General features: G+C 33.9%; 2 protein-coding genes across 2 annotated transcripts; one reads left to right on the top strand and one right to left on the bottom strand.

Annotated features, from left to right (window-relative positions):
• Positions 1 to 2,804: 2,804 nt before the first annotated feature.
• LOC136272855 (aldo-keto reductase family 1 member B1-like) lies at positions 2,805 to 8,852 on the bottom strand. Its single transcript, XM_066075681.1, has 10 exons — positions 8,695 to 8,852; positions 6,563 to 6,730; positions 6,304 to 6,420; positions 5,953 to 6,030; positions 5,577 to 5,693; positions 4,979 to 5,085; positions 4,463 to 4,544; positions 4,181 to 4,264; positions 3,122 to 3,204; positions 2,805 to 2,930 (listed from the first exon to the last, which is right to left on the bottom strand). The coding sequence occupies exons 1-10, from the start codon at positions 8,785 to 8,787 to the stop codon at positions 2,888 to 2,890; spliced, it is 972 nt and encodes a 323-aa protein (XP_065931753.1). The 5' UTR covers positions 8,788 to 8,852; the 3' UTR covers positions 2,805 to 2,887.
• Positions 8,853 to 9,311: 459 nt separating this feature from the next.
• Positions 9,312 to 14,266, top strand: LOC136272856 (uncharacterized). Its single transcript, XM_066075683.1, has 3 exons — positions 9,312 to 9,421; positions 12,245 to 12,363; positions 13,004 to 14,266. Exons 1-3 carry the CDS (start codon positions 9,390 to 9,392, stop codon positions 13,735 to 13,737), a joined length of 885 nt encoding a protein of 294 aa, XP_065931755.1. The 5' UTR covers positions 9,312 to 9,389; the 3' UTR covers positions 13,738 to 14,266.
• Positions 14,267 to 14,396: the final 130 nt, after the last annotated feature.

Consider the following 14,396-nt stretch of genomic DNA (forward strand, 5'->3'; position numbering starts at 1 on the left):
CATGTACTGCGAAATAATGCTTTCGCACTACATTAACACGAAGTTGAACAATGATATCACAAGCCGATCATACATATAAAAGGAATACTTGTTCTACTGTTGTCATTTTAGCGGATGATAATGTGATGAGGCAAAGATAACTATATCTAGAAATCTGACTTGCGCTAAAGTATTCTTCTTTCTTTCTGCGATTTCTTTCAGGATTGGTTCATGAAATAAAACGGGATCTTTTCTTCAGCCTTATTGCGAATGAATAATAATCTCAGGTCATTGCATCAGAAAGTAATGCATACTCGAACTAAGATACACAATCGTCGGAATCACACGGTAGTCTCCCTTCTTTTACATGTACCTACCAGATTAATAGAAACGAAGGTTATGTATTTTTAACTCACCTGAACCGAAGGTTTAAGTGAGCTTTTTTGATCATATGTTGTCCGTCGTCCGTCCGTCTGTCCGCCTGTCTGTGAACTTTTTACATATTTGACTTCTTCTCTAGAACCACTAGGCCAAATTTAATACAAAACATGCTTATGGGAAAGGAATTCAAAATTGTTCATATAAAGGGCACTCCCCTTTTAAAAAGGGAAATAACTGCGAAGCAGTAAAGTTAAGGCGTGTGTCTTATAAAACATCGTCTTCTCAAGAACGACTGCACCAGAATTGCCATTATTCACACCTAAGCCTGTATACAGTTGTGTAAATAGCGAAGATTCTAAATTGTTAAAATCGTAGCCCCCGGACTAATATTAATAGCGGGGCCCCAAGAGAAGTTCATAATTTAACATAGAAATATATAGGGGAACTTTTAAAAAAATCTTCTTCTCAAGAACTACAATGTCACAATTTGTGAGATTACTATGCAAGCATCCCAAGATAGTGTAGATTCTAAGATATGAAAACTATGGCTACCGGACTAATGATGTGGCCCCAAAAGGGGTTCAAAGTTTAAAATGAAAATATAAAGGGAAACTGTTTTAAAAAAATCTTCCTCTCAAGAACTACAATACTACAATTTGTGATATATTTATGCAAGCATTTTAAGATACTAGTAGTGTAGATTCAAAGTTGTTAAAATCGTGACCATATGGTCAATACTCGGGCTCCAAGAGGGTTCAAAATTCAAAACTCCAAGTAAAGGATATAAGCCAAAAACTGTCCATTCTGCGAGAGAAAGAACATTACTGATCGTGGCTCGTAGGACCGAGATTAGTTCTTTTGTCCTTTACAAAAATTTAGATTAATGAGAATCAATATTGTAATGTACAAACAATGAACTTATGTAAATGATACTTTCGCTCACAGAATGGACAGTGTGAAGCTTACATTACCTCCTTTGTTTTAATGGACAGTATCAGGTAAAGGTAAACCTGTTGACAATGCTGATCACTATATGTTTTTAACATTGAACAATACATCCAGTTTTGCGTACAACTTTCTTTTGTTCACTTAACACGCAACATCAACAGGGGAGAGCATTCCCTATTTTTGAAATAATATTCAAGGATTAAAGATATACTGCGAATGATACTGATTACAATACTATTCTAAGGAATAATCTGGATAGAGAGGGTGGGAATTCTGTGCCAAATTATTACATGATACCTTCCAGACATCAACATAATCATGGTCAGAAAATCTGGCCTTTCCATCGTCTCCCATCAGAAAATATTCGTCCCCATCCTAAAATCCACATGCACGTATAAAAATTGGTTTTGGTCTGGTTTCGTTTTTTTATTTTTTTTTATTTTAAGGCGTTTGTTTTTAGGGGCTTTATTTATTTACCAAGCAATTTAGAATTTAATGTTGCTTTTATTATTAGTGTAGCTGCTGCAGCAAAACACGGAGTATATATTCTTGTTATTTTTCAAATTTAAGAACTGAGTGTTAAAACTGATGTTTACAATGTATGGAAAAACATACGTTTAACTGTTATAAGAAGAAGAGAGTGAAGCTAGGAGTGATAAAACATCTAGGAAAATTACGACTATTAGAACCATTTTAACATGACCTTGGACTTTCATTAGGACGAAGCTATCTATTTCTTGCGTCAAAACAAGTTAAAAATGACGCGGTTTCAAGCGAAATATGCACCAATTGCGTAGCCAGACAAACCTTGTCAATTTCAAAGAGCCTGACAGGCCAGCAGTGAAATAGACAGGCCTACGTCATATTGCTGTTTGACACAACTACCCAAAGTCCAAGCTCTTGTTAAAATAGTTCTAATTACATGTACATGTAAAACTTGCATTAACAGGGTGAATGTAGGCGATACAGTATCATGCTATAAGTAAACTGCTTTTTGAGATTCAAACTATTACGTTATTATGCATCTTGGTGAAATAATATGGAATATGCACAACCTTTTGCACAATAAGAACAACCCAAACTAAATAATTTGTAGTCGAACAAATTGTATATCGGCGTTTACTTGAGATTTTCACTGTTCGGTGCACCTGCATTTTGTGAAAGAACGCCACGAAATCAATCGCCCATTGAACTCTTTAAAAAGACCAGTCATTTTAATTCATACCTTCTTGTTATATCGATAATACTACATGTTAGCATCTAGGCAAACTTTGATTTTCATTTATTCATTAATTTATCAAAATATACGGCCAATGCGTTTGTTGCATGTCTTCAATGGTAGCTTTAAATATTTTTGAGTTTTCCCCATTCATTAATCTAAAAAAATACTTTGAGAGCTACATTTTCAGTTTGGAATATTGCAACAGAAGTTTTAAATAAGCTTTTCTACAAGACGTGTAAATAAAACAATTTAGGAATATACAACAAAGACAAGCTTAAGTATTTTGAAATAATTCTAATCATTCAATACATGTTAAGTAAAGAATTCTCTACAGTGTATAAATTGATCTGCACCAATCTATTTTACGTCGTCAAATGGATAATACTTGTGGGTTTTTGCACTGAAAACAAAATCGTACAATTAATTGATATACTTCAGTACGTACTATATGCCAGCATCAAAACATTACGAATAACTTTTTTGTTTTATTTCAAAATTTACACAGTGTATCTTAAAAACAATATGTTTCTAATATAGGATAGGTTTATGTATATTTCCAAGAAACACATACGTGTACAAGTAAATACGTACATCGGTTCTATGTAAAACCGCTTTCCGCTATCTAATGACCAGATGGCTTTCATTTCCTCGTCAGATAACTCAAAATCTAAAATCTGTTTTAAAAATCAAACAATTACAGATATACAGTATGTTCAAAGTGTAATGTGTATATATAAATGTATGTATACTTGTACGTACTTAAGCATTCAATGCTTATAGTTATATTCATATATTGATGTATATTTTTTTTAAATATTTCCGTATTGTCGCTTTAAAGCCATGATTATATTTACATCCACCAAGTATAATTCCCTTTATTTCGTACGAAAATTGATTGTAATTCACAGCTCTGTAGAAACTGACAGGACTGAAATCTACATGTCCCGTTTATCGATCAGTTGAAACATTCAGCAACCTAAGAAAAGTCATGGACTGCACGAAATAATCATGATGATGTCAGACTCAAATTCCCATTGAAGACGATTTGGCTATTTCCTTTATATAAAGTACTAATGTACATTAACAATAATTTTACTATTCTTTTCTTATTTTTACGATCAATTTAATAATTAGTTACAAGAAAAATGTAAATATAAAGAATAAAATGCTTTCTTTAATGACTTATGCGGATTATGAAGGTAGCGACATTGCAGAAAAAAGGGTATATTGCAGGAAACTTTAAAAAATCTTTACTATTAACAAATATATATGAATTGAAGATTATTTTTCATATATACAATATCAAATTGGTAATGTATTAAAGTTTGAACGTTTCATTAAGTCTTACAATTAAAATAAATCTATCAATTATTAAAACGCCTGATGCCATTTGCTTGTGCTCATACGAAGTGATCAGGTTTGGTGTGTTATAGAAAACGAACGTCACAAATTTCTGATGCAAACGTAAGGGGATATAGACATTGAATGTAAATATATGAAAATCCCTTTGACCTTCAATAATTTAATAACTTCGTTTCGTGTCTCTTTCTCACTGATGATGCAAATACAAGTAAATTTACTGAATGGTAGCACATTCTAGAACTGATCAAGAAAATAGTCTTGTTATTTGCTATATACATAACTACTTACGTCAATATTCTCTTTGATTCTTTGTGGATTGACGCTCTTTGGAATGACAACAATGTTCCGCTGCAGCAGAAACCTAAGGCAAACCTAAGCACAAAAAATGTATCTATTGACAGTCATGTTAAAATGTGAAAACAACTTACAAGTATGGTATCATATGATGACATTTAATCAATTAATGATTGTAATATTATTAGTATACTTTATATCACTGTTACTTCGAATGATGTTGTGCATTGATCAACGTTGTGATGAAAGAAAGATAACTCTAACAACAAATCTTACTTGCGCTATGGACTTCTTCTTTCTTTCCGCGATTTCTTTTAGGATTGGTTCATCAAATACGACGGGATCTTTATCTCCAGCCCTATTGAAAGTAAATAATAAACCCAATTTCATGTCACAGAGAACAATACATACTCAAACTCTGTCAGACACACCATCGTCGGAAACCCAGGATCGGTCTCGGATTTTTTTTTTACCTCCCTGATGGAAGAGAAACGATTCCGGTCGGATGTTGACAAAGTAAGCCCAAATTTCGAGTAACAGATAAATGCCACTAAAATTTGTGTATATTTCTATTTTTCAATGTTGGCGTTTAAGTGTTTTTCCTTTATAATCATATAATTTTACATACATGTATATATTGCATGTATACTTTCCTATGTCAAGTTCTAGCTACTAGGGTGTTGCCTTATATTACCATGTTCCTTATACTGTTGTACATTATGTGAAATAAAGGTTTTCCTTATATTGCTATGCTCTAAAGATGCTGAATTAAACATGTACTTTGTATATTACCATGTTCTGTTCGGGTTCCCCAGCGGCGCGTAGGCCGTCACCGTGATTCCGTTGGCAGTACAGAAATCGACCAGTTTTTTGTTCGAGAAGTAAGGATGGACTCCGATCTATTAATTTAAAAAAAATAAATGCTTTATTTTTAATTGTCGTATTTACATGCGTTTCCTTCAAAATTATAATTCATATTACGTGTATGTGCATTTTTTTTTACGAAAGAGCCACATAAAAAAAATATTTACGATTAAGGTCTCGTTATAACGAGTTAATTATCTCGTTATTACGAGAAAAGATCTCGTAATAACGAGAAAAGATCTCGTTAATACGAGTTAATTATTTCGTTATTACGAGAAAAGATCTCTTTGAAATCAACAAGAGTTGTCTGGCTTAAAAGCTGCAAAGACTACGCAATTTTTGCATATTTCACTTGAACTCAACTTAATGTTTAACATGTTTTGATGCAAGAAAGATAGTTACGTCCTACCGAAAGTCCAAGGTCTTGCTAAAATGGTTCTATACATACTTGACTAATATACTTCAGTGGTCCGTGCTTCTCTAAAATCTAGTTCTAACAGTTCTGTTATCGAGTAATTAAACATACCTGTAGGTTGCTAGGTTTGATGCGGCAATTCTTAATTACACGCTCAATCTGACTTTCGTTGAAGTTTGACAAGCCAATGGATTTTACCAAACCTTCATCTACCAACTTCTCCATACCCTAGAACAGTAAAAAGTCCTCATGGTAAAATATCAAGTGTATGAAAGTGAACGAAACCTTACCTTCAATATTAAAAATTTTCCCATGTCATGATATGGAGCTATATAATTATACATGTTCGTGTACAATACAATGACCAAAGTACATTTACATGTACATGTACGATATGATTTATAGTTCATTGCTTCATTTCATAAGTTTATGTTAGTTGCAGTTACATATTAACACATGTTTAATATACTATATGGTACAATCTCACCTTCCAGACATCAACATAATCATGGTCAGAAAACCTGGCATTTCCATCGTCTCCCATCGGAAAATACTCGTCTCCATCCTAATTTATTAAGTCCATATATATGTAAAAAAAAATGGATTAGACCTGGGGTTTTTTTAATTTTCATTTGAAGGTGTTTGTTTTTAGGAATTTTATTAATATATATAGCTAATTTAAAACTAAATGTTGCTTTTTATTTATTATTTTTATTTATTATTAAACTCAAATATTTTTTGTTATCTGTTTTCAAAATCATTAATGCGACAATATTGTAAAGTTACATATGAAGTATTTATTTGAACACATTCGGAAACCACCCGGTATTTTTAATACCTCGAAACCGAATGGCCAGTGTATGAGATAGAGGTCGATGTAACCACACTTCAGATTGTTCAGAGACTTCATACAGTTCTCCCGGATATTCGCCGGGTTATGGTGAGTGTCCCAGAGCTGTAACAAGGTTAAACAAACAATCAGTTCAACAACAGTTGTAACTGTTAAGATACCCTCCACTCATACTGTGATAAGCATGCATAGCAGCGAGTACATGTAATACTCCAGCCATGAACATTTAATATGAGCGTGGACATGCCTTGGTTGTGATAAACAAATCCTCCCTCTTGACCACGCCGTCCCTGATTTTGTCGGCCACGGCTTGACCTACGGACGACTCGTTCTGGTAGACCAGGGCGCAGTCCAGACTCCTATACCCACAGTCAATGGCGCACTTCACGGCTTCTTTCACCTCGTCGTTACTTCCCTGGTAAAGGATTAACACAGTTTAATGAACAAAAATATATGTATTTTAAGTCGATCATTAGTGACGTATTTTTCAGTTTCTGACTCTTTTGTACCACCACCCCTCCAAAATACACACGTTGTCAAAACTTTTACATCTGCACAAATTCACATACATGGTCATATTACAAACAAAAAGTCATAATTTATATATATTACTAAAACCGATTTGGTTTGACTTTTCCGATCGCGTCGCGTTCAACTTTTTCAGCTACGTCATACATAAACAATACCCGCACCTTAACCACAGTTTTTTTATTGGTGGATTCAGCTTACCGCTGATTGGCTGCTGGTTAACTAAGACTAAATTATGCACGGACAGAACAACAACTTTGAACATATCAGAGAATGAAAAATTCACATGGGTACTCGTGACTGTCGAAATTGGGCTATTTTTCGAAAGTGTACACTTGTGATAAAACAATACATACGGTACATAACATTTGCCGCGTATAAAAATAACACTATTATTTAAAAATATTTACATCATACCATCCCACATTTTGTGCAAATAATCCATTTAAATAATTCTTCATTTAGTTTACTACTGTTAATAATTGTAGCTTTACCCGCCCCAAACTTTCTCCTATTAAACAACCTTTAACCGTGCTCGGAAAGCGGATCAAGAACTGTATTTTTTATGTATGTAAACCAACCAGTGTTCATGTATGGAGCGGGTGATCGGGGGTTCAGAGACAGGTAAAATAAAGAAATCTGCAGTAAATGGTTTGTGGATATTTTAGTATATATATTTACACCGAAAGTGATAGGGCAACAGAAGAGAAACGAATCGGACACTTGCCTAATGAAGACGCACATGTACAAACCTCCTTGCACTCTCCACTTCCGTCTCGTTCTTTCACACCATCGTTCATATATAAATAGTGTCTGTTTGGGAGGGTAACAGTTGAAATTGACACCCCGAGAAAACCATTGTCAACCGACGCGAAGCGGAGGTTGACAATGGTTTTCGAGGGGTGTCAATTTCAACTGTTATCCTCCCAAACAGGCACTATTTATTTTGTTATACTGAATGTCCTTTTTAAAATTTTTAAGAAAATTTTACTGCTTTTATATAGGAATAACGTGAATTCTACAGCGAACCGTACGCGCATAATTTTCGCGCATGTAACATTTTTAATGTTACCCGTTGCCAAGTGCGTTGCTAACGCTGAGGGTAATAGTAAATATTATTAATTGCGTCTTAACCAATCAGATTTCAGTATTTAACATGAAAGTATAACAAATACTTTTATTGACTGTCGATTGCCGATCGAAAGGTGTAGAAATCGAGGAATTCATACCTATCACTTTGACTGGCAAGTTAGTAGGTAATACATGTGCATTATACATTTAAGGTATTTACATGAAATGAACGCTTGGCACATGCAACTTTTAAATATTATATTTTTTATAACGCCGTACTCTGGACCGTAGCTTGAGGCAATGGTTTAACGCCCGTTTACACACAGAGAGAGAGAGAGAGAGAGAGAGAGAGAGAGAGAGAGAGAGAGAGAGAGAGAGAGAGAGAGAGAGAGTTTAGCACAGAATTTAAACATACGGGATAGTCGATTTTGAATGAATAATATTGGGGGGAAATAAACTGTTCTGAGAAATCCTTCAGCTCTGGCATTGCATAAGCGTATACTGATAACTCGGCCTAAAAATAGGAGTTAACCAATCATATAGTTTTCACACCGGCGGCGTGTATAATTTATGCATGACGTAGCTGACAGAAATGATCGTGACGCTATGGAAAAGTCAAACCAAATCGGTTTTGATAATAAATGACTCGAATTCTTATCAAATATTCCATGCCCAACCTGTTTATAAATTTATATGCACGTTGCATCGACATTTTAACATGTTTAACAACTGTTTGAAGTATGCATACTTATCATTCAAAGAAATGCCTTATAATCTTACTCGTCTCTCAAAGATAGTAAATGTTCCAAGCCCTATCATCGGATAACCATTGGTTCCTGGGAGAGGAATAACGGGAACCTTTCTGGCTGCCATGATTTCACTCGCAGATTTTCAGTCTCGGTCGATCGAAAACAAACAGGAGATAAACCTCGGATAACAGTGTGAGCGGTAAACATTGGTAAATCTGTCTGCCACTAGCTGTCAAGGGGGGGGGGGCGACGGTATACGTAATATTACTTCGATTTTACTGTTGAGTTTCCTGATTTTAACTTCATTTTTAGATAGTCCCAAAAAGCGGCATGGACAGGCCCCCTCCCAATGCTACTGAGGGGCCTGACGATAATGTGTCTGACGATCAAGGTCAAAACGCTGCATATTACATCTACAACATTTTTTTCGTTATCATTACGTAAGTTTCAGATAATGTGTGAAATACTGAGCAGACCCCCCCCCCCCCCCCCGCCTTTTATTCGCGAAGACATTTTTTTTCTTTTTACAAATATAAAGAAGAAATATTTGCCATACTAATTAGTTCTACTGTAGATTAGAATCAAAGTTGAATGTCGGGATTGGTATTTAAGGTAAACAAATAAAATGAATTAAGTCGGGTTAGATATTCCGAGTTGTATGTATACAAATTACATTGGGTAAAAGTGGACTGGTGGTGTCATGAAATAGAACGACATCATTTTACCATGGCCTCAGTAGCACGAAATCCTGGTTATAAGTATGACATAGTTTATAGACAGATATTTTACGCGGATGTGTTTTATTTATAAATGTAGAGAAATACTAGTACCTACCTCCTACGTGGGAGTACCCAACTGATAACATTAATTTTATATCTGTATATATGTAACATCAGCTATACATGAGTTATGCAGAGAAACCCCATAGATTCCAACTACTGTATATCAATTCTACCATGGATAAATGGATATCCCATTCCCATTCTGGTGACCCCTGTCTTTGCTTTTTACATACTTTTAAAAAGCCTTGGCTAGCAAAGTTTAAGATGCTCTTAACCAGATTTGAAGGACTGGGTGGCCATGGCAAGTTTTAGTGAAAGTTATCCTCCATCAAGAAATATAGGAAAATATTAAAATTAGTTAGAATGTATGTTAGTTACAGCAGAGACATAAATAACAGAGATTGGCAACTGATTGAAATCTCTATTGTAAATTTTTCCCAGTTTAAATCAGTATATCTTTCTAGTAAACAATTATATCGAAATATAAACAGCTTAAACCTATTACCAAAACATTCAAAATATTATATTTTCATGAGTTTATGTCATACAAACAATATTAAAAGAGGAGTTTTAGGAGGCAGTTGGCTACCCGTCTTCTGAGATTTTGCCGATGTTTTATAGCTGGCCATTACAATGTATATTTTCTAAATATTAATCTTATTTTTCAATTTTTTGTTTCTAGAATGTCTAAAACCTATGCACACTTTTCGTTAAAACAATATACTTTTGGTTTAAGATCATTATCTCAGTTAAATAAAATGTAGTTCTCAAAGTAAGGTTGGTTCCGTACCATTTTTTAACAACAAAACAAGCTAATGGCGGAGTTGCCAATCTCCGTTATTTATGTCTCTGGTTACAGCAATAACTTAAGGATTTTTTCTTGACATCTACATGTAAATATTATCACAGGCACCCGATGTTATATATTTTTCTCATTACTAAAAATAAAATACCCCAATCAAAGTATTATTAGGTAGGGAAATATTCTTTATTACTAGAAATATAATATATAATGCAATTTGTTTACCACCCTGAGCCTCCTTAATCTGATACATGTTGACATTGCATGCTGCCAATTTGAATATTTTCGAGAATCGGTCAGAATTAGGTCAAACAAACTTTTATATATATTAGCTTCTAATATGATAATACAGTCATTATAGTTGCCACTAATTCTATAGACTCACAATCAGAGGTCTTAATATAGCTTCAATGGCAATAATGCAACACACTGCTTATGTAATAGAGGAAGACGAATGATCTAGGCTTGAACCCAGAACCCTTCAGTTTACAAACCCACGCTTTTCCAATTGAGATCAAAGGTCAACCCACTAGCTAGTGTTAGTAGGAGCATGGCAGTACTGAGCCTGCTATATACCTAATATACAGTACAAATCAGATCCAACTCAACAGAAAGTAGATCCCAACTAAACTCTGGGTTTACATTTGGGGTCTGCTTGGGGTTTACTCTGGGTTTACTAGAGCAGACCCAGAGTTAACCCTGAATAAACCCAAAGTAAACCCAGAGTGGACACAGAGAGTAAACCCCCATCAAAAGTAGACCCTTAAAAGCAGATCCAACATGTGCATTTCGAATATACATGGGGTGGGAATTAGAGGCCGTAAGATGGTAAGATAAAAGACCTACCTGCTTCACACTTCAGTCGTACAGTGGACCTCATAGCATAAGTAAAGTCCGAATAGACACAAATTATCAAATAGCAGACCCAGAGTAAACCCTGGGTTTAGTTGAGGTCTGCTCTGGTGTTATATGTAGATGGGGTCTGGTCGGTACTGTACACACCATTACACTCTTCCTGCTCTTCTTTTGAGATTTCCATCCCACAAGACCCTTTAAACCACTCCACATTGATTATTTTGTCAATGTAATAGATAAGGAGGGATGACCACAACTAGGCTCGAACTGAGGACCCATCAGTTTAAAAGCCAATGCTCTACCAACTGATCTAAAGGGTTAACCCACTAGCTAGTGCTAGTAGGAGTGTGGCAGTACTGAACCTATTATATAGCTAATATACACACTATTACACTTTGATTTTATTATTTTAAAGTAAACTTTTAAGGATTTTTCTTGAGAGTCGAATAAAATATTATAGTGCTTAAAGCCTTAAATAGAGACAATCACTTGCTTTTACACACATTTACAGTTTCAATATGTGACCTAGTCTATAGAAAGTACATGCACATGTACAAATTTTATTTTCTTGGGTATTTTGTGGTGATCTACATTGATTATATTTGATAACCAAATACTTCTTTGAAAACATTCAAATTGAATGTAATTTACCAAAAAAAAATTATAAAAGTGTTTTTTAATGATATTAAATAAAGGGGAATGTTTTTGATATTTACAATTTCATTGATAACAATATGCTTTGTTTTAGATATGAATAAGGTACAATGCATTTCTATTTTTTTATGTTTTTACATGCACTTTATTTTTTAACTCCAGACACATAAGTATGAATTCTTTGTGAAGTTTTACTGATGATTTTGCATGCAATAAAGAAAATTATTATATCATAATAACAAATAAAAAAAAAAAAAAAAAAAAAGATTGCTTAAATGGAAAGAACAGACAAAACAACATCAACCTGTTTCATTGTGTTTATATTAAACTGCAAAATAGAAACAAAATTTATTACTCAATTTAAAAACAAATATACTAAAATATGCTTACAATTAAATAAAAAAAAAACCCAAACAAAAACATTGTGGCTGCTCTGTTGGTACAATATGTACACATGTTTGTCAACAATTTTTGTTTCCTTTTTTTAGGAGAATTTCTCGTCACTTTTTGAAAACTTGTGGATTTAAGCTTCTCTCCGTGGATGAGAAAGCGGTGGAGGCTGTAGTTAGACATCCTGGTCCAACAATTTCAGACTACGACGTCTACGGTAAGGACTCCAAAAACATTTACTAACATTCACAAAACTGAGTACATGTACTTGGCCATGGTTTCCAAAACTACCCTGACAGAAAAATTTGGTTAGATATGTTGATAAGAATTTTTGTTTATCATAGAAATATATATTTAATTTTCTTTTTAAATGAAACAGTGGATGCTAATACAATGTGTAGGTATTTCTTTCAATTTGATAAAAATGCATGAATTAACTTTATTGTGTATTTCCAGCTTTTAAATTATAATTAATGCTTCAATGTTAGCTTAAGTACACTTTTACATGCAGAAAGTAAACTTTGGTGATACAAATGTATCCTGAAAAGCTATTTCTCTGTTCATTTTATAAAACTGAATGATGTTCATGTAATAAAGGGAATAATATCAAGACATCAATATAACATCAAGAAGAGGTGATGGCATGAAAGCCTTTTGTCAAAATATTTCCTTGCAGTTTTTCAAAAGTTGAAATAGCTAGATCCTAGATGTTACTGTTCCTTAGTTTGATTTTTTTTAAATGTATGTTTATAGTTTTACATATACATGTGCTGCAGTATTTTCATCATTATATTTTTTTTATCAAATTAATAAGAAAAAAATTTCACCAGAAGTTAATGAGAAATTGTATTTTTTAGGGCAGCCAAAATTATGGAACATGATGAACCTCGTGGTATCAGGCCGCATGTTTGTTCATCATCAGCCACTTGACGAAACGGGAAGAACATTCCGAGACTTTGAAAAATTGACGAGTGATCGATTAACTTTCCTGGTGACATCAGAAATCTGCTTCACGAAGGCTCTTTATGATCCTGACGTACCCAAAAGTTCACTGTTGACAACAGTTAAGGGAGGTTACATTGGGAACACATCTTTTAATTCCCACTCACTTATGAAAACCGAAAGCAACGAACTTCTGATAAGTAACGTCAATCAAGTTGTCAGCATAGACATGGAGACAAGGCGACCGAAGCCTCTTCCAGATTGGTGGAAGGTTAAATATGCAGAGTCAGCAAAAATGTTTGAGTCCTACAAACTAGAGAAGTTCCCAAAGGGAGAGAACACAAGTGTTTACCATGTGAAAGTGGCCTGGAGTGATACAGACATGAATAATCATGCTACATGGAGTGCGTATGTGAGGTACGCTAAGGATGCTGCTCACCATGCTGTCAGAACTGGTTTTCTGCCAGACTTTGAGGAAAATCTAGGGAAGGGAATCAGCAAAATTCAGTCACATTACTTAGGAGAGTGCTTGGAAGGGGATGAACTTACAGTGTACATTTGGGAAGATTCAGGGGAAAGCTATCAGCTAAAATGTCATATTGATAAAAATGAGGAATGTATATTTCAAACAGTAATTTCCTTGTTTTAGCGAAACATTGACTGAAAAAAACTAGGTACAATTTCATACATATTTTGCCCTGTTATAGAGTGAATTTTAAAAATGTCACAAAAAATTGAAATGTAAGGTTTATTTACACAAAAATAACCATGAAGTAAGAGTCTATAAATAGTTACATGATTAGACTTTCACAAGGTTAATTGTGACGTCATAAACAGTGCATTTTCCCGTAATTTTCATAAAACTGAGCAGAAGACACTAGTTTCTTAGTGGTTTTTAGAATAGAAAAATATGTCCGCAGCCGTCCCCCATGATGAAACTCATATTATAACTTGATCATGTGATATAACATAAAATATATCAATTTCGTTGTGGGCGACGGCTGCGGACACATTTTCCTCTTCAAACAACTATGAGAAAATGTGCCATTTTTCATCATTTTTGACTAAATCTTAAAAATATGCCAAAATGTCTCAGTCATAACTTTGTTTTAAAACAAGATAAAACTTTTTAACCTGGTACTTTATATACACAAAAGTTCAAGATGGTATATGTATATATATATATATATATATATATATATATATATATATATATATATATATATATATATATATATATATATATATATATATATGACTGTAAAGATTGTTAATGAACTAACTGCATAAATATAGATGTACTTACTC

This window comes from Magallana gigas, chromosome 2 (genome assembly GCF_963853765.1).
Source record: "Magallana gigas chromosome 2, xbMagGiga1.1, whole genome shotgun sequence".
Classification (NCBI taxonomy): Eukaryota; Metazoa; Mollusca; class Bivalvia; order Ostreida; family Ostreidae; genus Magallana; species Magallana gigas.